At 40.2% G+C, this 25,306-nt stretch overlaps 1 protein-coding gene across 1 annotated transcript in view; it reads left to right on the top strand.

Moving 5' to 3' along the window:
• The window catches only part of STAU2 (staufen double-stranded RNA binding protein 2), a 168,398-nt gene that overhangs the window by 39,929 nt on the left and 103,163 nt on the right, over positions 1-25,306 (top strand). Inside the window, exons 6-8 of the mRNA XM_086465158.1 lie at positions 14,606-14,765; positions 19,002-19,109; positions 24,967-25,179. Coding sequence (XP_086321284.1) covers positions 14,606-14,765; positions 19,002-19,109; positions 24,967-25,179 — 481 coding nt within the window. The remainder of the gene's footprint in view (positions 1-14,605; positions 14,766-19,001; positions 19,110-24,966; positions 25,180-25,306) is intronic.

Raw genomic sequence — 25,306 nt, 5'->3', positions numbered from 1 at the left:
GCTTCATTATGTTGTCCCTCTCATTCTTATTGTACTTGTTTTTATGTCATGGAAAAGAACATTTTCTTTTTCCTTGTACTTATCTTTTCCTCCCCCCCATCCCCATCTCCGTTTCAGCATTGTCCACTTGACATTTTCCAATGACTTAAGATCTGGAGGCAATATTCTTGTTATGTTCTTATATTATTTGTGCTATTTTTGCAGTCAAGGATAAGTTGAAGTTGTGTTGACCATTTTCATTAGTTATTCGGTTGATGGATAAAAATACTTCTTCAGAGGCACATAACATTTTGTTCTGTGCTCTCTTCTTGATTTTGATTGTTGTTTTTCACTTGGGTTTTTTTCTACCTTAGTCTCCAGTGTACAGTGCTTTGGAAGGTTCATCTCCTGATCCTTTTTTCCCTAGGTCTTTTCCTTTTACTACTTCTTAGCCTTTTTCTTTTTTTTCCTTTCATATATCTTGCAGTAATTTTTCTCTGTTTTAAGAAAAAGGTATTCGGGCTGGTTTTGAGACCCCTCTGGCAATTTGAAAAGTGCTTATTCTAGACTTTGAGGCTTTAGACTGAAGGAGAGAGAGAAATGGAAGCAGAGATGTGAGCTTACTGTGCATGGAAGCATCTCTTTATAACTAGTGCTACATAACTGGTTCAATATGTTTGCTGTGTTGCTTGTTAGCTTAATCTGTGACTGTTAAAGTATTTAAATTACAATGTCTGTAGCTTTCTGTCGGTTTCTTCTAATTACTTTTGACGAGCAACTGTTTTTTACTTGTGGATATGCATATTTACTGGAAATTATAAACAAATTAGTGATAAGTGCAAAGAGTAAATATTGAAATATCTGTTTCGGTCAAATGTCTGTATTGAGCAACTTGGAATTCAGAGGAAAAGTGATGTGACAATATTATTGTCTTGTCATCACAAATTCTTCTGGGAAGATTCCAATTAGATAATGTTATGTGAACTGAATTCCCCTCCCTTTTGTTTTTTACTCAGGAATGTTTCGATATTGTGATTGTGAAAACATGAGTCAATTTTTTTTGTTAAGTCAGTCATACTGCTTGAAGGAAATGCATAGTCTCTAGCTCAGGAAAAGAAGGGGGAAAAAAGAAAAAAGGAATCATCATTAACTTCGTGAAATATTCACAGGCTCAGCACAAAGTTTAAAAGAAGGTATAAATAAAGACATGGAAGTGAAAAAGGATAAAACTCAACACAAAGTTGCTGTATACTAAAGGTAGATTGTGTCTGACTAATATGTTAACCTTGCATGTTATGTGTTAACTCATTTTTTAGGTGAAGAGAGTAAAGTAGATCTTGTATTTGTGGGATTCAGTTAAGTGTTTTATAGCATTAGATAAGGATACTGGTTTTCATTAAACTGAAGGAGATGGGGATTTGTATAAGAAATGCAAGGGGGGGAAAGGAGAAGAAAAATAATCAGCAGCTTTAAAAGTCAAACTCAGAGGAAGATTATTGAGTGCAGTTCTTCCAGTTTTAGAATCAACCTTTTTAATTTTTTGTTAAAAGTGCACAAAAAGTAGGAAGATGTTCATGGGATGTAGAAGGTGTCATTGCTACACAGGAAGATCAAGATACACAGGAGGAGTTGGATGATCATGAGGACTGACACATTAGCAATGGGATGAGACTAGACTTTCCAGTATAAAATGTGAGATTAAGACCATAGGCACTAGTAGTACTAACTCTTTTGTCACCTGAGGGTTATTCAGTTGGAAATCACTGAATGGGAGTGTTATCTAATATTATTCATTATTTGCAAGATAAACTGATGTGATTGAACCAGAGGAGAGGCAAATGTGATTTTTAAGATGTGTTGAGTAAGATATTTCTGGTAAAAATATATAAATATTGCTGTTATACAGAACACTGTTAGCCTTTCAAATGGTATATTGTCTACCGTTCTTGACCCTTATGTTTAACAGGAGCAAGTATAGGGAAGGGCTGTGAAGGATTATCAGGACAGAAGACTTCTAAAATGCCTTGACTTGTTTCCTTGGAAAAGAAAGGCTGAGAGTGAATAGGAAAGCTCATCTTGGACTGTAAACATAACAAAAAAAGTCCATGAGCTCTGTAAGATAAAGGATAGTATTGACACAAAACAAAAAGTAAAAGTATAGACAAGCTGAACATTAGGAGATTCCTAAGTGTCAACTCAGCTTCTAGATCAGCCTCCCAGCAGAAGCACTGGAAGCAAGCAATCTAATTTGTTTTCAAATAGACCTTAACAGATAAAGAGGATGACATTATGCAGTTGCCTGCAACTCACGCGTCTTGACTGATGCGGGATTTGCTTACGTTCTTACATATGAAATATAGAGATGGTTTGGGGGTTCTAGGTCTTAAAATGGGAAGCATCTTTGTTATGTTTTCTCATTATTTAAAAAAAAAAAAAACCCACAAAAAACAGATGCTTTTGAATCTCTTTCTGTTAATATATTTCCATCACATGGTTATTCTTTACAATTCTTACGTAGTCAATTAAACATTCTGTTGCTTAGGGGTTTTTCTACAACCAGGTCAAAAATGGTTTCATAAACTGATCATTGCAAATATTATATAGAGGAAAAAATATTGATTCATTCAGAATTAATTAAATTAATTTTAAAGTTTTAAAGATTCTCATGATGGCTTAAAACAGTCTTGCAGATGAAGCATAACCTGCGACAAGTACACATAATTTTTCTGTTTTTTCAGATCTCATTTATGTAGCTGAGGGGAGGTCAACATTGGAAAAGTGAAAATGGTCATAGGCTATATAAATAAAGCAGCTGAATAGAAATTTCAGAAAATTATGTTTCCGTCTAGTAAGGGATGTCTATGGCTAAAGGCGATACATAGTGCCTTGTCTTGCTCGCTTTACATTAAGAATGTTTTTGGAGGATGTGAAGGTAAACTAGAAGAGGGCAGCCAGACTGATTCAGGGGTAATAGACTGTAGTTCTCAAAAGCAGAAAACTTGGAAAAGAGAGCCTTTTTGTTCCCAGGTGGTATTGTGGACCTGCTGAGAGAACCAGAAGGTGGACTGTATGAAGACAAAAGTGGCTATGCTGGATGTTTCCTTCTTCAGAACATAGAACTCACATCTGTAAGAAATGCACGTGGCTAATGGACTGCTTAGAAAAATAGGGCATGGCCAGGGAACAGCTGCACTAAGCAACTTGCTCCCCTAGAGAAATTTCAAATGTTACAGAGAAAGAGCCAGTCACAGCAAATGCTGTTTCCTCCTCCACTGCATGGTCTGTGGCTCTCTATCCCTCCACTTGCCAAGCTCACAGCATTTTCCTGGTTAAGTTCTGCCAGCCGGGCTGCCAGCTTGATTGAGTTGGTATGGAAAAGGAGCCAGAGTGAAAAAGTGCAGAGAATGACCCTTTCAGCTCAGAGCTGGTATCTGAAGAATGACTTTCCCATACCGTGTTGTATCTCATATTTTAGTGGCCCTCATCTTGACTGAAATGGTCTCAGTTCCTCTTCTCTTTGCAATATGAAATGGAAATAGGGCAATACTTCCTATAACACTTGTAGTGCAGAAGTAATTGGGTTTATTTGTTCTTTTTTACATAGGTGAAGAATACACTGGCCATTAGAATTTAGACAAAACCTCACTGGAGTTTTTAACAGTGAAAAGGAGGCTAAATCTAAATAAACTTCCTGAGTTTCCATGAGCTGCAGCATGCACTTGTTTTTTTTCCCCCTTCTAAGAGAAAAATAATGGTATTTATCAGAAATTTATGCCATTGAGGAATCCAGAGAAATGCAGGAAATGCAGTATGAACACATAACGTATGTACTAATACTTTATTTGTCTTTGTGTGTGTGGATTTGATGGCCAAAAAAGGAAGAGGCCCCAAGGGCTCCTTAGTATGCAATTAATATTTTGGCTAGAAAAGCAGCAGATTGTTTCAGTATGCTTACATGTTATGACATCATATTCCAGTAAAATTATAATGAACAGAATTTTTGTTTGTCTCTGTGGCAAACTGAAATGAGTTTTCTAATTGTCAACAGACCTTGGTGATTTATTTAATTATAGTGGCGCCCGCTCACACCAGCTTAGTTAAGGCCTGTCAGCATTTCTGTTATGAACCCCTGTTTTTAAGGGTTTATAAGTAGTTGTAAATATTTGCTCGTTGCTGAAACTTGGCATTCAAGGTCACAGTCATAGAGCAAATATCCTTTTTCAGGTTGACTAAAGTGATACCAATGGCATTAGCTAAAAAGGAGATTTCTGATGCTGTGAAACTTAGAGGGAATAAAGAGGACCTGCTTTCCAGACCTTTTATTTGAGGGATCCTCTTGAGAATCTCAAATGTCCAGAAGAGCCAGATGAAAATTAACTTGGTTTGATAGTTTATATGTGACTGGTTGCTAAAGTATTATCCTTTACCACTTTTTTTTTTTTCCTTCCAATTAAATATGTCATTTCACATGTCCTTTTGTTGTCTTCTGGTCTTGTAATCTTCTGTCCTTTGCCTGTGTCTGTCAGCTTATGTTCTGCAGTGTGTGCCAGTATCACCTGGGAATCCTTTTGTACATAAGAATTTTCTCCAAAGGAAAATCCTAGCCTTTGTAGGATGCAGGGACATGCATATTCTTTAAATATAGGTAGTTTTAAAACTTTCAGAAGCCAAATGAGTCCATACGTGAAGCATTGCTGTTGGAAATCGTGCCTGCCTCAGTTCTGTGGCTTAACAGTGACAGAGGGCTGAGGGGTGTAGGACTGATGTGTAGGTGTTCTTCTGATGGAAAATACTGTGATGAAATGTTATTGCATAATAATCAGCAAATTCTATATAAATATTCCTATGATTGTTAATGCTTTCAGACCTTTTTAGTAACTCGTGTAATATATTGGGAAGATTTGTTAATGATCAGTGGCAGATACGTCATCTTAACTTTGCATGGGCTTGTTCCTTATGTGAATGTGCATCTTCAGGGTGCAGAATCATTCCGTATTAAAACTCGGTTTAATTGCTGCACTGGCTTTTGTTAATACAGTCTCTGTCCTCACAACTGAAAAGAGGAGGGTATTTCGTTTCTGTTTGACACCCTCCATGTTATTAAGAAGCCGATATCCTCATAGATTTAGTCAATTTTCTGAGGATTTCAGGTGCTCCTTTGTACTTTCCTGGCAATGTTCATGTTATCAATGCTCTGTTAACTCTGCTTGAGGCCAAGCAGAGAAAGAAAAGTTTAATCAAAACCATGTAAAAGCCTAATCATTCTGCCAATGCCAAAGAGCTGCATGAGGCTCTAGAGCCACAGGCTGAATATCATTTTTCCATATTATCACATAAAGAGCTCCCTAAACACTCTTTAAAAGAAAAGGTGGGGAGGGGGGAGGGAAAAAGAGAGAGCCTGTTGTGGGATCTGAGTTTATAAAGTGGGTTAAGGTACATGTGCTTTCCTGCTTTGCATGTAAATGGAAAGAAAGGTGGGTCTAGTAACTCAACAAGAAACAAGAACTTCTGATGGATGTTGTATTTTCCCTAAATCTAGGTAGCTGCTAACAGCACTACCGCATTTCTTTTTATTTAAAGAGGATTGTGAAGTAATGAGGTGGGACATGCTATCAATGTAACTATGCTTTTGTGTGGCAGAAGTTATCCTGTCCTAAACTGCGGCTGACAGAGGCAGCCAACAGATGCAGTGGTTTCCAGGCTCTAGTTGTAGATCTTCCAAGAACAACTTCTAGGATAGTGGGGGGATTCCTGGGAACTCTTTTGAGTTCAGTCTTCCAAGCTCAAGATTGGAGCATCCCAGTTGGTAGGAAATCAAGAAAGGGAGCCAGGAGACCCGCATGGTTAAACAGGGAATTAATGGGCAAATTCAAGTGGAAGAAGAGATTCTATAGATCTTGGAAGGAGTGGGTGGCCACTTGGGAGGAATATACAACTGTTGTCAGAGGATGTAGGGAGGCACCTAGGAAAGCTAAGGCCTCCTTGGAGTTAAGTCTTGCAAGGGAGGTCAAGGACAACAGAAAGGGCTTCTTCAAATACATTGCAGACAAAACTAACACTAAAGGTGATGTAGGCACACTGTTGAATGAGGCGGATGCCCTGGTGACAGATACAGAGAAGATGGAATTACTGAATGCCTTCTTTGCCTCTGTCTATACTGTTGGAGACTGTCCTCAGGAGTCCCAGACCCCTGAGGCCCCAGAGGAAGTCAGGGTAAAGAAGGCGTTTGACTTGGTTGATGAGGACCGGGTTAGGGATCAATTAAGCAAGCTGGATGTACATAAATCCATGGGCCCTGATGGGATGCACCCACAGGTGCTGAGGGAGCTGGCAGAAGTCATTGCTAGAGCACTCTCCATCATCTTTGGTAAGTCATGGGGAACAGGGGAGGTGCCTGAGGACTGGAGGAAGCAAATGTCACTCCAGTCTTCAAAAAGGGCAAGAAGAAGGACCTGGGTAACTACAGACCGGTCAGCCTCACCTCCATCCCTGGAAAAGTGTTGGAATAATTTATCCTTGGCACTGTCTCTAGGCATATCAAGGATAAGAGAGTCATTAGGAGCAGTCAACATGGCTTCACCAAGGGGAAGTCATATTTGACCAACCCGATAGCCTTTTATGAAGCCATAACCAGGTGGATAGATGATGGTAGTGCAGTGGATGTGGTTTATCGTGATTTCAGTAAAGCATTTGACACTGTCTCCCACAGCAGCCTTGCAGCTAAACTGAGGAAGTGTGGTCTGGATGATGGGGTAGTGAGGTGGATTGTGAATTGGTGAAGGAAAGAAGTCAGATAGTTGTGGTCAATGGGACAGAGTCTAGTTGGAGACCTGTATCTAGTGGAGTCCCTCAGGGGTCAGTACTGGGACCAGTGCTGTTCAATTTATTTATCAATGACCTGGATGAAGGAACAGAGTGCACTGTCAGCAAGTTTGCTGATGACGCAAAACTGGGAGGAGTGGCTGACACGCCAGAGGGCTGTGCTGCCATTCAGCGAGACCTGGACAGGCTGGAGAGCTGAGTGGGGAGGAATTTAATGAAACACAACAAGGGCAAGTGTAGAGTCTTGCATGTGGGAAAGAACAACCCCATGTACCAGTATAGGTTGGGGACTGAGCTGTTAGAGAGTAGTGTAGGGGAAAGGGACCTGGGGGTCCTGGTGGACAGCAGGATGACCATGAGCCAGCAGTGTGCCCTCGTGGCCAAGAAGGCCAATGGCATCCTGGGGTGTATTAGAAGGGGTGTGCTCAGTAGGTCGAGAGAGGTTCTCCTCCCCCTCTACTCCGCCCTGCTGAGACTGCATCTGGAATAGTGTGTCCAGTTCTGGGCCCCCCAGTTCAAGAAGGACAGGGAACTGCTTGAAAGAGTCCAGCGCAGAGCCACAGAGATGATGAAGGGGGTGGAACATCTCCCTTATGATGAAAGGCTGAGGGAGCTGGGTCTCCTTAGCTTGAAGAAGAGACTGAGGGGTGACCTCATTAATGTTTATAAATACGTAAAGGACGAGTGTCAGGAGGATGGAGCCGGGCTCTTCTTGGTGATGGCCAATGATAGGACAAGGGGCAACAGGTGCAAGCTGGAGCATAGGAGGTTCCACATTAACATAAGGAAAAGCTTTTTCACTGTGAGGGTGACAGAGCACCGGAACAGGCTGCCCAGAGAGGTTGTGGAGTCTCCTTCTCTGGAGACGTTCAAAACCCCCCTGGACACGTTCCTGTGTGACCTGCTCTAGGTGGTCCTGTTTTGGCAGGGGGGTTGGACTAGATGATCTTTCGAGGTCCCTTCCAACCCCTAACATTCTGTGATTCTGTGAACTTGAGTGTGACTGTTGCTGCAGGGAAAGGATAGCTACAGGAGGCTGCAGCTTCTAGCAAGCTCTAGGAGCTGCCAACAAACTCTTGATCAAAAGCTGCATTGAGCTTTTCTTCCAGCTGTCTCCTGATTAGAGAGGTTTCGAGCACCTTTCAGCAGGTACTAGGGAGAAGCACATATATATATGTGTAGGGCCTAGAGCACTGCTCCCAAAGACGACCAGCAGATGCAGCAGTTTGCACAGCAGTTCACACAGAAGGGAGCCAGAAACTCTGCTGAGGACAGTGTGTGTGTGTTCAGCAATAGTGGTGATGCACCATGTGGCACAGTTCCTAGCACCACCTGGATCAGCTATCCCTGGCACATCAGAGACCTTGAGTCATATCTAGCTCCAGAGCTCTAGCTGGGATGGGAAGACAGTGGTCTTGTCTGCAGGAGGTGTGAGCTGTCAGAGGATCTGTATTACCAAGTAAAGAAGATGCAGGAAGATGTCAGCAAACTGTGCTGACATCACTAGACCTGATAGAGTAAGAGATCAATTGAATCTTCTCTGAGACCCTGCAGGTACAAGAGCCTGAATCCATAGCCATACCAAAGGAGAAGTGGGGAGAGTCAGTGCTTATTGGGCTGGGAAATGAGTCCTGTGATGGTGAAGGCTGGAAGCTTGTAATTTTTTGGCACCAGGAGGAAGGCTTCTGCTCCACCTGCAGATCTGAAACTACAGTTTCAGTGCCACAGCATCAGATGAGGGCCTAGGAGCTCTCAAAGCATCCAATCCAGCAGAGTCTGAGCCCTGCAGCAGCACCAGAAGGAAACAGCAAGTGATAATACTGTGCAACTTCCTACTGCAAGGGATGGAGACCACCATCTGTGAACCCGACGTGTTGTGCAGGGAAGTTTGCTTCTCACCCAGCACTTGGATTGGAACATTGTGGATGGACTGCCAAGAGTTGTCTGTTCCTCAGACTGTGACCTACTGCTGCTCTTCATTGTGGGCACCAATGATAATGTAATGGGACACATTAATCATAACAAGCATTACTACAGAGAGTTGATTTTTTACAGCTGTGGCACTCTCTTTGAGGATCAGTGCTTGCAAGAGACAGGATCCACCTGACCAAGTGGGGCAAGCATCTTTATCAACAGGCTGGCCAGTCTGGTCAAGAGGTCTTTAAAGTGATGGAGAATGGAGTTGACCTATAACTGAGGAAGTGATGGACCAAGTTAGTAGGCAAAGACTTAAGGGTGATGTTGACAAGAGAGGCCCTAAAACCAACAAAATAAGGGCTGAAGAGGTCCCACCCCAAGTGTATGCACACAAGTAAGGAAGAGCCTACAGGAGAGCGAGATAGGGGAAGACCTTATACCCTTTCTGGGAAATCAGTACATTAGGGTTCCCATCTGAAGTGGCAGTACACTAACACGCTTAGCATGGAGTATGAACAGGAGGTCTGTGTGCAGCTGCTGCAGCACTACAACCTCACTGGAATCGCAGGGGCATGGTGTCATAGCTCACGCAAATGGAGTGCTGCAACTGATGCATACAGGGCCTTTAGGAAGGACAGGCCAGGATGGCAAGGACAAAGTGTTGTCCTTTATGTGAGAGAGCAGTGGGAATGCATGGAGCTCTGCCTGGGGATGAGTGATGAAACAGCTGATAGTTTATGAGTCAGAACTAGAGGGCAATAGTGCAGTGAGTGTCTCCTACGGACTGAATGATCAAGAAGTAGATGAAGTCTTTTTTCAAGTAGCTGTAAGAAGGTTCATGGCCATGGCCCTCACCCTTGTGGGAGACTTTAACCACCCCACTATGTGTTGGAGGGACATCACAGCAGGGCATAAGCAACCCAGGAAGTTTCTGGAGTGCATCAGTGACAACTTTCTGACATAGGTGATTGAGCAATCACTGAGGATGGGCACTCCTGCCAAGATCAGACTTTAAAACAAAGAAGAACTGGTCAGAGATGTGAAGGCTGGAGTCAGCGCAGTGGCCATGAGATAGCGGCAGTATCTCGAGAGAACAAGGCAAATACCACAGATCACAAACTGGACTTCATGATAGCAGACTTGGGCCTCTTCAGAGACCTGCTTGGAAGATTCCCAGGGGATACAGGTCCTGAAGAGAGGAGAAGTTCAGGAGAGCTTGCCAAGGTTCACCTCCTCCAAGCTCAAGAAGGTTTTAACTGTCCGTGCCAACTTGCAGGTAGTCAAGCAAAGGCAGCAGGAAGCCTCCATGGATGAACAAGGAACTTCTGACTAAACTCAAACAGGGTTTGTGACCCAGGTGAGGTGACGCAGGATAAATGTAGAGGTACTGTACAAGTGTGCAGGTATGGGATTAGGAAAACTGAAGTCCATCTAGAGTTGAATCTCGAAAGGGATGTGAAGGGCAAAAAGATGGGCTTCTACAGCAGCAAAAGAAAGACTAGGGACCCACTGTTGACTGGGGCAAGGGACCTCATGGTCATGGAAAAGTTGGAGGTACTTAAAATGCCTTCATCTCAGTCTTTACTGGCATTCAGAAGTCTCAGGTCCCTGAGATCAGCAGGAAAGTCTGAAGCGGGAAGGACTTATCCTGGATAGAGGAGGATCAGGTTGAGGAACATTTAAACAAGACAGGACAGGTCCCTGAGGCCTGATAGGATGCCCCCATAAGTGCTGAGGGAGCTGAATGATGTCATATTGATGCCACTCTTGATTATCTTTGAAAGATTGCTGTGATTGGGGAGGTTTCTGAGGACTAGAAGAAAGCAAATTTCACTCCTGTTTTAATGAAGGGCAAGAAGAAGGATCTGGGAAAATAAGTCAGCCTGACTTCAATCCCTGAGAAGATGATGGGGGAAATCATCTTGAAAACTGGTTTTGATCATATTAAGAATGAGAAGTGACTGTAAATAGTCAGTATGGATTTGAGAAGGTAAGGTTGTGCCTGAACAATCTGATAGGCTTGTGCAGTGAGATGACTAGCTCGGTGGATGAGAGGAGATGAGTGGATGTTGTTTATCTTGACTTCATCAAGGCTTCTGACATTGTCTCTTGTCCTCATTCACAAACTCATGAAGTGTGGTCCGGATAAATGGACAGTGAGGCAGTTTGCAAACTGGCTGATCTGCCAGGCTCAAAGGGTTGTGATCAGTGGCACAAAGCGTAGCTGGAGACCAGTCAGTGGTGGTATACACCACTGGTCGATACTGGAGCCAGTAATATCTTCATTAATGATCCAGATGATGTGGCAGAGTGTACCCTTAGCAAGTTTGCAGATGATACAAGCCAGGGAGGAGTGGCTGATGCATCAGAGGGTTCCTCTGCCATCCAGAGGGACCTTGGCAGGCAGGAGAAGTGGGTGGACAGTAACTTCATGAAATGCAACAAAAGGAAATGCAAATTCCTGCATCTGGGCAGGAATAACCCCATACAGCACTACACAATGGAGGCCAACTGGCTGGAAAACGGCTTTGTAGGAAAGGACCTGGGGGTCCTGGTGGACACCAAGTTAAACATGAGCCAGTAATATGCCATTTTAACAAAGGTGGCCAGCAACATCCTGTGCTGCATCTAGAAGGGTGTTGTAAACAGGTTGAGGGAGGTCATCCTTCCCCTTTACTCAGCCCTAGTGAGTGGCTACATCTGGAGTGCTGGGTCCAGTTCTGGGCTCCCCAGCACCACAGAGACGTAGACATACCAGCACAAATTCAGTGAAGGGCCACTAGGGCGATTAAGGGACTGGAGCATCTCTCATCTGAGGAGAGAGTGAGAGAGCTGGGACTGGTTAGCTAGGAGAAGAGAAGGCTCAGGAGGATCTTACCAATGTGTATAAAATACATGAAGAGGACAGGTAAAGAAGGTGAAGCTAGGCTCTTTTTAGTGATACCCAGTGAAAGAGAGGCACAAATTGAAATACAAGAAATTCCATTTAATCATAAAAGCTTTTTTACTGTGAGGACAGGCAAACGCCAGAGCAGATAGCCAAACAAGCTGTTGAATCAGTCACCCTTGGAGATACTCAAAACCCAACGGGAAGTGGCCCTGAACAATCTGCTAAGTGACCGGCTTTGAAGAGGGGAGTTGGACTAGGGGATCTCCAGAGGTCACTTCCCACCTCGACTATTCTGTGTTTCTGTGATAAACTAAAGAAAGACTTTCACAGGAATCACATTAGCTGTGTAGAGGAGCCAGGAACAGACAGCTCGAAGCCAGCTGTGGAAGAAGTGGAGTTGATGGTGACTATGCTGATGAAGTTTTTAATTGTTTTTCCCTTGATTTTAGGTAACTGTAATATTTTTCACTTTGGAAATGTAGTTTGACCTATGTTCAGTGCCAAAAACCTGTTTCGGATTCTTAGATTAAAATCCTTTGAAGGTATATTCCCTAAATTTATTTCTGATATTCCCTGAAACAATATTGCAAACCAAATAAAATTAATAAACCAAAGGAAAATGTTGATATAAGAAGCATTTAATGTAAACTCATTAAGTGAAGGGAAAGTGTGAAATTCTGCCTTTCACTTGAAAAACTACCATTCTTTTTGAGGTAAATCTCAGTCTGAAGCCACTGTGATTTTTTTATTGTAGATTTTGTCACATTGGTAGTGCCTTGCTATTGTGCTTGTACCTTTTAGAAGCAGAGGGAGGCAGAAGGTGAATGCTGTGTGTCAGAAACAATGAAGGACACAGTGGAGTGGGATAGAAATTAACATTCCTGAACTATCTGTTTCTTTGGTTTGACAGCTGCTTTGTGAACAAATGGCACCATGGAGCTTGAATTACATTACGCATGAGGACCTTTGTAATGTTCTTCCAGAAAGAGTGATCAGACACAGGAATGGGTTGCCCAGGGATGTTGTAGAATCTTCATCCTTGGAGATATCCATGATAACCCTGGAGAATGCCTGGACAAGACAGTGTAACTTCAGAGCTTGACCCTGCTTTGGGTGCTGCATTGGACCAGATAACCTCCAGGAGCCTTTCCAACCTGAGTTACTCTATAATTTTATGAAAATGTTACATAAGCAAATGTGTTTCCAGGCCTTAATAATTCCCTATGACTGTAAACAGGAAGGCAAAGTAAATACCTGCTTTTTGCATATCGTAAAGGCAACTTAGCTCCCCCCTTCCAAGGCCCTATAGCTGGAGGCTTGTTGGAACCAGTGTTATGGTTTTACCCTTTGCATATAAACGTATTTTTAGAATTAGGCACAAAATTCAGAGACTGTGAGACTGGAGTGCTTATTCACACTTGTTTGGATTTGAAGTGTGCTGCTATCTGAAAAACTTTTGGTTTATAGTCGAAACAAATCGGTTATAAGTATTAATGAAAAGTCAGAAAGTCTTCATACAAAAAAAATCACCATCCATATCAACAGATGAAAATGGAGAGAGCACACTTTATAAGGATTCCTTAAGAGGAAGAAGGAAAATGGAGTACTTTCTTGTTCTTTCGAGTGATTCTAGTTTTGTCGTGATGGACCTAGCTTTTGGCCACACTTTCAGAATCCTGGGCTATTTTACATTGCTGTAAAATACGTAGAAGTTATTTGTCATAAATGAGAAACCATTTCTGATAGGTAAATATTTTTTCCAAGGACTAAATCTCCAGTATGTTAGAAAAGCCTTTGTTTGAGGAAGAAGCACACGCAGACTAGACTAAAGAGCGAAGTGTATGAAGAGAATTCCCTCACCTACATATAATGTAATTAGAGGACTTTTTGGAAATGTTCTCTTAAAAGATTATAATTTTAATGGTGATTAGAACTAATTATCAGTGCTGAATTACTTTTTCTGAGTCTGGGGGGTGGGGTTGTAGAATACTTCTTTTCTGTAGAAATTGCTTATGTGGACAAGCTGTTATGTTTGTTGTTGTCACAGTGCTGTGACAGGACCTCCCAAACCCAAGAATGGCAATATGTCTCTTTCTTAACTTGCTGCTAGTGAGAGACAGGTTTCAGGGTAGGGAGTATGGGTTGGGTCAACTATTTTTATTACTGAAAGTAGAGATGTGAAGTTGATGATATGAATAAAGCTACTGCTTTCTTTAAGGAATAATAGCTGTGCCAGTGCATAGGAAAGTATTCAATTTCTTGCTTTATCTTTCTTTTGGTGCCTTTCAGACATCTTCAGCAAAACAACCCTGCCATTGTATTTGGAAATTTTTCTGTAGGAAGGAAAAAAAAAAAAAGAGGAAAACAATGTGGTGGTGATCATTGCTTTTCTTTCAGTGCCCAGAAAATATTTGGCTATTACAGTGTTGGAGAAGAGCTCTCTATTCTGTGTTATGTTTTTGGAAGAGAACTCCTCATCTTCTACAACAATTTCAATACTTGATCTTTAAAAAGAGGCTGGAAGTACATTGTCCATGTCCCTCACTCTCTGCCATCTGACTGTTTATTGTGCCAAAAACCTGAGCTATGCCAGCAGCTTTCAGACGAGAGACTTTACAATCTTTCTTCCTCCGTGCCGCTTTCCTGTGGGACAGGAGTTGTCTCCCAGACATGGCCTCCACTGGCTTTCGGCTCTCCTTAGGTTTAACCTTCTCAAGACTCAAACCAAGAGGAGAGCAGAGCTGGGCTGTTGGGCTGAAGTATAGTAGAGCTCATTACAGAGCCCTGCAAATGTGGGTGAAGAGCTGGTTGGCACACAGGAGCTGCTGTCAGAGTTACTGATGGCCTTGCTGAGGAACAGTCCCTGTATCTGCGTGTTAGGTCTTGTTCTGTGAGAAAATAGATGTTTTATCCCTAACTACTGCTGTATATTACATAAAATTGATGGTTAAAATTTGTAACTTGTACTGTTGTTTTCTTGTCATGACTTCTTTCTAGGTATCACTGCCCAGTGCCTAAAATTTTCTATGTCCAGTTAACTGTTGGCAACAGTGAGTTTTTTGGTGAAGGAAAGACTCGTCAAGCTGCTAGACATAACGCTGCAATGAAGGCCCTTCAAGCTCTCCAGAATGAGCCTATTCCAGAAAAATTACCTCAGGTTTGTGTTTCAGAAAACTGTTCATAATCTTCACGTTAAGATACCAAATCACATTATTTAATTCAATGTTTAATTTTTAGTGGGTTTTTTCATATTAGCTTCAGTAATTAGAGGAGTAGTACTTACAACTTGTTAGTGTTATTTCTTTATAAGAGCACACCTAACACGGAACTAGACTTAAATAACAAAAATAAGTAGGCATTTTAAAGATGGGATTGTCAACAGTGATTAAGTAAAAAATAAAATTAAAATAAAATGAAATATTTGAGATTATACCAAAAGTGGAGAAAATGTCCATTGACTCAGCACTTCGTGGAGAATTAATTATTAATTTTAAATGTGTGTTGTGCTGTGTATGTGATCTTGATAGTTGAGGTGACCTGTCCCAAAGGTATGTAAGAGCTCAGTGACAGCTACTGATCACTGTCTGATGGTTTTAGGCTTTTAGCCACTTACTACCTGTTAAAATAGCTCCTTTATCACTGCTATGTGAAGTCTTAGAGGAATCCCTGTTTCCTTTCTCATTGTTTATTCCATTCCTTTCTCTTTTGGTTTCCAGTCAAATGTATTGGTTGATAATGAATCCTTAGCACAAACCTGAGTGGGCATCTTGTATTGTTGAAATGTATTTTTAGCTCAGCGTATTCTTAGTTTTTGAAAATGACATGGTTTTTATTATATTTTATCAGAAGAATCTTTGAATTCAAGGTATCCATTAATCAGAATGGAAAATAAGCCATTAAGTAGTAGACAGGAGTAAACAATATGTATAAGTAACATCGATCTGTACCTGGTTTGTATACTCAAGTCCAGTCAGCTATGAGGAACATAGGGAAGACTTGTCAGAAGGCAACGCTGTAGATAAGCTGAGCCATTCTCATAGTACCTGCAAGACCTGTGGGAGCACTGTGGGTGTCTGATGCAGCAGTTGAAGACCACCTGGGATACTGCAGGATCTCAATAGCAGCTGTCTGTGGGTAGGAGACTAAAACTCATAGTTTCCTGACAAGTCCTCAGTTAGGAAGACCTCTGTGGCTTGGTTATGCTGAGGGTAAAGGGAGCTGGTTGCGGGCTAGCCATGAAGAAACGTCTCTGTTATTGCATTGGTTAGAGTTGTAGGTGACTGGAGAAGGCTGGAGGTAACACTCTGCCTAGGTCATGATGGATGAAGTACAAAGAGCTGAATCATGTGGAGCTAAATATAGCTCTCTGGAGAACTGGAGGTTGGTTGAAATAGTTTAAGGGCTTCATGATGCCAGGGTTCAGGTTTCTTCCTGCTGCTGGTCACGTGAAGTGCACGCAGGGCTGCTATGCAGTGGTGGGATGTGCCTTCACCATGGGACATGGTCCAGCTCAGTAAAACTCAGCTTCGTTCTGCAGAACTGACCTGCTTGGGTCAGCCGTGGAAGGTGGTTGATTTGCCATTCCTCAAACATCATGCGTGGATCAGAGCCAGTACATGTTAGAATCTGGCTGGCCTCCATTACATGACTAGATCAAGCTTCTTCCCTGATCGCTGCCACTGTGCTTCCAAGGAGAGCAGAAAGGGCAGCAGGGACAGACTTGCTGGTACCGATCTAGTCCTGCATCCCATTAGTAACTCAGTGAACTTCACTGGGATGGGATCCATGGAATAGAGCACAGCAGATACGTGGGTTTACCTTCTGGCCTTCATGACCGTGTTTGCTTAATGCAGCCTTCTATATGGTCTTCTTTCTTTTCGAGTTACTCTTTTTTTAAAAAAAAAAAGTTAAGGATAAAATCTTTTATCCGCATAAAACCACTGAAGAGGAGTATTGCCATCCTAATACTTTGTGGCACAAATGTGTGGAAGAGCATAAGGTGAGCAGAAACAAGAAGCAATCAGCAAACAGGGCAGGGTACAGGTGACTGTGAACCTGCTTCCATAAAAGAGCTATTGTGTGTCTGCCAAAGCACCGCTGCACTCTCATAGATGTGAGTCTAAGGCAGGCCTTACGATTAAAGCAACAGTTGTGGAATGAGGATCAGATTTAAATCCAAAGTACTTGAGACACTCATGAACGTATTTTATCTTCCTTAGGGAAGTCATATGACTAAGACTTGGAACTTTATTGCTCAGTACTAAGGTCTGAGCCTTGAAGTCTATGATCCTCCCTGATCTCCACTCATGGTTAGGTTTTCTGCTGTGTTTGGTGGGAAAACATGCAAGGAGTTAAATTGTAAGGGCAGAAGGGACAATCAGGGATTTTCTGGACCAATGTGTTTGTATTAATCATGACATTTTAAATAGTAATTTCTACATTAGACTCTACATATCTAGTTAAGCTAGAGTATAGCTAGAAAACCTAAACATTCTTGATGTAAGGGCCTGATGGCAGTCCAGTGGGCTTTATATTATTTTGTGTAAATTATGCCACTGACTGATTATTCCCCACTTCAAAGATAATTTGCAAGGTATTTCTTCTAAATTCACATAGCTCCATTTTCTATCTAATTGATGTATTCTTATCTTCACTAAATGTAACAGATATCAAAAATCTCTGCCCCATATACGTTTACAGATTATACTTAAGTAATTTTGAATCTTTATAGAACTGATAATTTCCTTAGGGTCTCAGTGTAAAGTTGTTTTTCTAATCAGTAGTTCATCCTTTATAAAACACAAACTTAATTGAATACAGTACTTGTAAGATTCTCACTAAGGTTTTTTATAGACTAGAAGTACGCTACTCTTTATGTTTGATACTCTTTATATCCCTGAAATATATTTTTACTTTGAAATATTGTCCTTTTAACTCAGTTCAGTTGATCTTTCCCAGTGAACCTAATCAATGCTTTGCCTGTCCTGTGAATAATGACCTAGATCATGATTTCAGTGGTATTTTATGTTTCATTATATGAAATGAGTTACAGGTCCTACACAGTTTCATTTTAATTACACTTGTTACTGCTTTGCACTCAGGATTTTTTTGCAGCTGGTTCTATCAACTTGGTAAATTTTTATTTTGTATTTAGCACCAGACCAACGTCAGGGATCTAAACTGCTTTTTCAGACTCAAAATTTTGCAACTGTTTAATCAGACAAAAAGTGCTCCAAGTCTGCATGCTGTAGCTGACTGCTGGATTTTTGGTCCTGCATTATCTTAAAGATTAATGTATTAAGGGTTAACACATGGTAGATAAAAGATTGAGAAATTTGTTAACGTGAAGAACCTAGTGTTTTTTAAATGTTATTTTATAGCTTCGGTATCTGCACTTTGTAGCTATGCTGGTGGCTGAAGATTTAGATCAGACTTTGTTATGTAAGATGGTAACTCTGCAGGGATCCACCTAATTCAGCCCAAGTTCCTTTGATGTTTACCTCCACTCATAAAAAATTAGGAGCCCGGCCAAGGTTACATGGTTGTTGAGAGATCCCAGTTTGAAACATTCAGAGATTTGCAGTTTGAAAGTAGCTGAAAGTGAAACCTCTGAGAACTGAGGAAGATGTGGCCTGGGGGACGATCACCAGCAGGCAGTGGCCGCAGAACACGATAATTCTTTGACTGATCCCCGTGCTGGTTCTTGTCTGAGAAAAATAAGACTTACCTGAAGTGTAAAGCAAAGCTGAATTTTAGGCAGGATGATGTTTGCATGTGCCTTTTGTTGTTTTATCTCTTAGCCTCTATGTTTCTTATGTTCCTATGGATAAATAAATAATGTTCTGTGTTGAGCAAGCTGTTCTCTGTCACTATCTTTTCACACTGGTCATACTCCCAGAGGGAAGTCAATGGAGGGGCTGTTAACCAGCAGGACCTGCTGTGGACACCTGCAACCTGGTGACCCAGGCAAAGTGTGGGGGTGATTCACTGAATCTCTTCTGAGCGACAGAAGACTTCTTCCTTGCGTGGAAGGGGTACCCACAGAGAGACTGAGAAACAGGTCAAAGGATCTGTTTGATCCTCGTGTTTGACACAAGAATTGTGTATTCAGATGGTTATTATCCGTGTCAGGACTAAAATTCATAGAAGTTATTTTGCGATCTATCATTAATTTATAAATTAATGTGTATGTGTTCCTTTATTATGACGCATAAGTACATTATATATGGTTTTCTGTCAGCAGGTGTCTGATAATGTGGTGCTGAGATGGGTGTACAAATGCTGATCTAGAGCATGACAGGAGAACTCAAAAGCCTTTGAGAAATTGGGGGAGAAGCATATATTTTTTGATCTTCTAAAAATTGTAATATGAATATATATTCTTCATTTTCAGAATGGAGAAATGGGAAAAGAATCAGAAGAAGATAAAGATGCAAACAAGTCTGAAATCAGTGTAGTGTTTGAAATTGCTTTGAAGCGCAATATACCTGTTAGTTTTGAGGTATGTGTTACATATTTATCTGTTTGCTAAGAAAGTATTAAAAAAAATGCCACTAAAACTCAACACAGTTAATAATATTAATACAATATGAATAAGACATTTGAATTCATGCAAATTAGAAATAAAAAATTAGTGGTGTATCAGAGTCTAAGACACTGCATTTTTACTATTAAATTAGATGTTCTTTCAGAAGTATTAAAGACCTAATATTTGGTTGCAAACAAGTGGATGGCAGAACTACAGTTCAAGCATCTTCTGCCTAGTGCTGTGGGATTAGAATCAGTAGATACACTCGATTTGAAACAGTCAGCCACAGGCTTTGCTCTAGCTGTAGGCATTCATACACTACAAAAGATCCCATTGAGATCCAGTGTGCTGTTTTCAGAAAGTCATGAGTATCTTTTTATCTTCCATGGTGTTTGACTCCTTATCTATCTCTGCTTAAGTTTTTATGATTTTTTTTCCTCGTTTCATATGATTTTATCTATGAACGTGCTTCTGAGACCTTTTTTTACCTTAAGTAATAAAGAATATTCGGAATAGCTCCAATGCTGTTGATGAACTAATTATGGGAGAACGAGTGACAGTAACTGAAAAAAATTTCCAATGAGAAAGTTCTTTTTTACAAACTGGTTATAAAAATCTGAAATTATTGTGGTAGGAACCACCAGACTTTCAAGCTGGGTTTTTTCTGTTTGTTTGTTTGTTTGTTTGTTTTAAATACAGAAAATGCTAATGTAAGTGGCTCTTTAAACTTTTATTTTTCTGCTTTTTGTTTTACATTTAAACTGAGTATATATGAAGGACGTGGGTAGTGGTGTTGTTTATTTTCTCCAGTGCTTTTTCCTTTTGAAGTGTAGGAATATATTTGCATGTCAAAAAAAAAAAATTATGCTGTGTCATGCCTTACAGTGTGCTGTAAGCAGTTTACTGACAGGTTAGATAATTCATGGATATGGACCAAATGTCAAATGAGCTATTTGGGCCACCTTAGAAATCTGAGAAATCTCTCAGAAGGTAGGTGAGAGAGCCAAAGACAAAGAATACTGTTTTTAACGAAAGAACTCCTCAGTATAACAAACGCGTATGTCCTTCGTACATATGGTCTATCTAATATGGACTGATTAGAAAGTTAAGAGAATGTAAAATCTCGAGGGTAAAACTGGGGTGTCTGGGGGTGTTAGTGTATCAACTTGCAGTTACATGGGAAGAAGATAACAGATACAAGATCAGACATAATGGAAACACATGTCTGTGCTTCAAAAAGGAAGCTCATAGTTAACATTTCGATTTTCACACATCATTTTCTGCCTTGAGTATTTAACAGTATTTGGACTAGTTCCATACAAATCAATACACTAAAATACAAGGAGATGTATGGTCATGGGTCACCGAATAGCTTGGAGGTTGGAATGAAAAGAGTGATAATGCTTTGAATGTCTTAACTTCATTCCTGTGTTTCAGCTTATTTAAGGGAGAGCATTTGGTAAGGAGAGAATGAAGGCAGAGATACGTAGTACAGAAAGAGTCTGATGTGTCACTTGCTAAAGAATGTTAACAACATTGACAAAAGAGAGTTTCTTCTTCTCCTGATAGGTTTTGTGTTATTTCTTGCCTTTAAATCCTAAGTATAGGTGGCGTTCTTAAATAAAGTTTTGATTGAACTTGGTACTGGCTTATATTTCAGTAAAACTGCTAAGCAGTTGTGGGTGATCCCCAGGATCTGATGTTTCTAACAGGATTTTATTTACAAACCTTTTTGTGTTGTTCCATGCAGGCGTCAAAACTTTCTCCAGCTTTTTTTGTGTGTGCGGTAGCTATAAAATGATTTGCCTTTTCTTCATCTGATGAAGCTTTAGCCAATGTTCCAACAGTGCTATGTTATGCAACGAAGTAATGGTCATAAAGATCTGTAAAGTTCTATGTAAACATGTCCTTGGAACTGCACGAGGGGTGGAAAAGAAGAAGAGCGTGCAGAACCCCATGGGTTTCTTCTGTTTCATGTAATATGGCTAGTTTTAATTGCCTAGGAACTTTAGGATGAGTTTTAAGGAATATTAAATCATTAACTGAAACAAAAGCATTCAATTCTAACAAAGAGCAAGCTTTACTCCATACTTGTCGCCAGTGCATCCTTAGCTAACCTTTATTCAAAGGTTAGCTAAGTCAAAATGCAACTCCTCTAAGGTGTTTGTGGGACTCTCAATGAACAATTTTTAAGGAGGGATACAAAACTGTTGCTGTGGGAATTGTTAGAAAAGCTGTTAAATGGTCACTTTACTTTGTATTCCTTCCTTGACAGTAGGCTAAAATCTTGCTTTTCTTCTTTTGCAACATATATGTTTTTTGTTTCTGACTCGTCGGTAAGGAGTTGGGTGGGCCTAGAAGACACAACATATGAGAACACATTGGGGTGTTTCAGATTGTCATTTTATTTTCAGTATTTTTCTTTGGATTGGAGTGTTCTTTCTTTAGTACAGCAAATACAATAATATATTTTTTCATTCTCAGCATCAGGAGTAAGGGAATAGAGTGCCCGAACAGGCAAATTTTTCCCCCTCCATCCCCTTCCAGTGTTCTGCTGCAAAAAAGAGTTCCCGTTTCTCATGTCTTATCACAGTGAGGCAGAGATTTTATATTTTGAAGCAGGAACAGGCTGAACTGCTGACTCTGGAAGACTGAGCAAGTTCTTAGCAGGAAGTTTCACACCCGTCTGGCTCCTGCTCTCCTGGGGATTAAGGCTTTCAGATTGGATGATTGACACACTGAGTAGCGCTCGTTCAGGCTTTGCACAATGGTCACCCTTCCTCACTCCAGTCTTAATAAAACATCCAGACCTTTTTTTTTTTTGCTGGACTGGGAAAATCTGCTATGTCTGCCTGCACAAGCACATGGAAATATATTGGTATTTTAAAAATTCTAAATAATCATGGATGTAGGTGACATGTTTTTATCGACCTACTTTTTGTCTCCTCTATTATTTTTTTTGATGTCCATTTAATCTTGTAAGCTTTTGGATTTTCTACCTGGAGTCTCATTAATAATTGAAGCAGCGTTGCTCTTTCGCTGTAATCGTACTGCTGTTTTTCATTTGTCAGCATGATTCATTAAGTTGAGCCAAATTCACTCTTGATGTAACTTGACCTTAAATGTGTTTTGGCCCCATGTGTTTTCTCTTGCTGGAGTTATTCTTTAAATCAGTGGAACAGAAAAAGAAAAGTGTATTGAACTGTCACCCTTAATCAAATTCTCAGCTTTAAATTAGCCATGATTTGGTCCACGGGTCGTATCTTTCAACCGAGGAAATAGTTTAATGTACTAATGCATATAGTGTTCTTGGATAGCAAAGGCTAAATTTCTTTTTGGTGTTTTCTGTCCCAAGGCTTATAGCACAACTGTTTGAAATCATGTGGAGTAAAATGATCTAAAATCTGGGGTTAACCAAAAATGTTGTTAGGTAAATATTTTTTTTGCGAAATTACCAAATTTGGATGTTTAGCTTGATCCAGATCCCATCTGAATCCTATGGGGTTCATTCCATTGACATCACAGACTTCTTTTCATTTACACACCAACAAAGAAGCAGTTTTGAATGTCTTCCAGGCAATCATTTACCTTGTGTAACATACTTAAAAGTTTAAAAGATGAAAACCACACCAGAATACATTAGGTATATATTAAGAAATATATTTTCATGTATATGAAAATATAATCTGGTTTTGTATGAGCATTCTTTTTCATATATATATATTTCTGTGTATTTATATATATATGAGAAAACTTACGTAAAACTAATATTTTAGGAACTTAGGCATTATATTTGTTAAGCAAATTGTTTTGTCCTTTTTTCATCTGGTCAGTATAGACATTCTTGTGTATTTTATTAATACGTTATATTGCATGTAAGTAGAAATACCTATATAATGGTATTAATTAGTAAGACCACAAAAAGATTAAGGATCTTAGTAAGGTTAATTTAGCCATGTTTTATAGCCAACGTGCTGTAACACTTAGATAGCAATGTACAGGGATGGATTAAGATAAACCTTTAAAACAGAGTGGGAAACACTGCAGTGCAATGAAGGTGCTCAGCACTGACACGAAGCCCAACTGTGCCTGAGAGCAGGAGACCCAAGTGCAGGGCTCATCCCAGCTCTGGTGCAGGCAGTGCAGCTCCCTGGGGCTCGGCAGTGCCTCAAAAGCACCACTGCCTTCTCACGTAGTGGGCAACTTTCAAGTGAGGCAAGCTTGAAAACACTTCTGAAATTATTGCCTTGAATCTTAGAGTGGGAACACTCCTGGACTGCAGCAGAAAAATCCCATGTTGGCACAGATGTTGTCTTATTCTGGGAAAATGCGGACAAAGTTTTCTGTTAATTTTCATTTTGTGTCCTTTTATTGATATATGCTGTGATAATTGGATTTGCTGGGTGAAGTTGCCACAAAAGAAAGCTTAAAAAAGAAATACAAGCCTAAGGAGACCTCATTACAGTGTAACAGCAAAACTAAATAATGCAAGGGACATGACCTTGATAAAAAGAACTTTAATACAAAACATGCTGTAATAATATTAAAGTTGAAGGTTTCAGCCTGTTAAAAATACAGTTATTACACCAAGAAGGCCCTAGCACCTTTACCTCAGTTCCCTTGCACTCAGGCATTACACTTCTTCAACAAATGGTTTGAAGTAATTGCACCTACTGAAAAAATATGTATTTGTATTGATTTTGAAGATAATACAAAGAGGTGCCTGTCAGATGCCCTAGTGTCTCCTTATATACATTACATGTAACAAAGATTAAATTAGGTAGCTGCTTCCGCCCATCAAACAAAATAACTGAACCTTTTCCCAAGTGAGGTCTCTTAATTCCTGATAGACATTGTCCAGACCAGTAAGTGCTGCACACACGAAGAGATGGTTATCTTAGCACTTGCATGATGTGATTTGTTTGCATCCTAACAGTATAGCCTTCTAAAAGGAGATGCGTGGAAAAATGAAGACAGAAAAAGAGCTAAAGCAAGGTGTAGCATTCAGAACTTCATTTTTTTCCATTTTATTGTAACTTTTAATAGTGGAGAAGAACTTCAAATGAGTTTTCTCATTGTCATTCTGAATGTTTGGAAAAGAATGAATAAATGGAAACTTTTCAGAACTGATAGGCTTTTGTGAGAGTTATGGTGGCTCTTTGGATAATTCCTTTTGGTACTGTTGGGAGGGACAGCTGAGAATCGTGGAGGCAAGACTGTGGCAGCCTTTCAAATGTACAGGGTATCGCTCTGAGTTGTGTACTCTGGCAAGGTAAGAATTGAGAGCAGGCATGCTGCTTGCAGCTGGGACAGCGTAAAAATACGGACCTTTAAGACTGAAGTTTGGGACCGTGCATGAACATCCTAAGTTTTAATGATAATAGGAAAAAATTGCCAATAGGTTGAAGTGATGTCTTGTAACTATAGTTTTGAATATGTTTTATGTAAAGAAATAGCCAAAGCCTGGTGGACCTTCATGAATTGAATTTCTTTAGTACATGAAGCACCTTTCAAGGAAGAAACCAGCATCATTGGTTTAAATATGCATTATTGATGTGTATTGTGTTATTGTATAAATCTTTTTGAAAATATAGGTCCACTGTATTTTCTGTGAAACACTGAATATGATAGTTAGATTTTCTTTTTCTCATTAGCCTTAATTTTTTGTCCTCAAACCTGTTACTGTCATTAATACTTGTCCAGATTTTATGAAAACCCATCTAATGCCTTCAGTTAGCAGGAAAACTGCATTAGTAGGAAGTACATTGCAGAGATACAAACATTAAGGTATATTCTTATAGGGTGACTCAGTGTTACTTTTGTTTAAAAGGTGATTAAAGAAAGTGGACCTCCTCACATGAAGAGCTTTGTTACACGAGTTACAGTAGGTGAATTCACTGCAGAAGGAGAAGGCAACAGTAAGAAACTCTCAAAGAAACGTGCAGCAATGTCTGTCCTACAAGAACTTAAGAAACTTCCTCCTCTTCCTGTGGTTGAAAAGCCAAAACTTTACTTTAAAAAACGTCCAAAAACAATATTGAAGGTATGTGTCCACCTTTGACAGAATTAAGAATGTTTGCTCAGAAAGTAACAGAGTTACTCGGATTTAAAATCAGCAGAGGTTTATTTGTCATTCTCTTGTCAATATTGTTACTTGTTTGCCTGTGATA

This window comes from Leptosomus discolor, chromosome 5 (assembly GCF_034619465.1).
Source record: "Leptosomus discolor isolate bLepDis1 chromosome 5, bLepDis1.hap2, whole genome shotgun sequence".
NCBI lineage: Eukaryota > Metazoa > Chordata > Aves > Leptosomiformes > Leptosomidae > Leptosomus > Leptosomus discolor.
The sequence above is the reverse complement of the archived record's forward strand: the minus strand, read 5'-3'. Positions and strand labels throughout refer to the sequence as shown.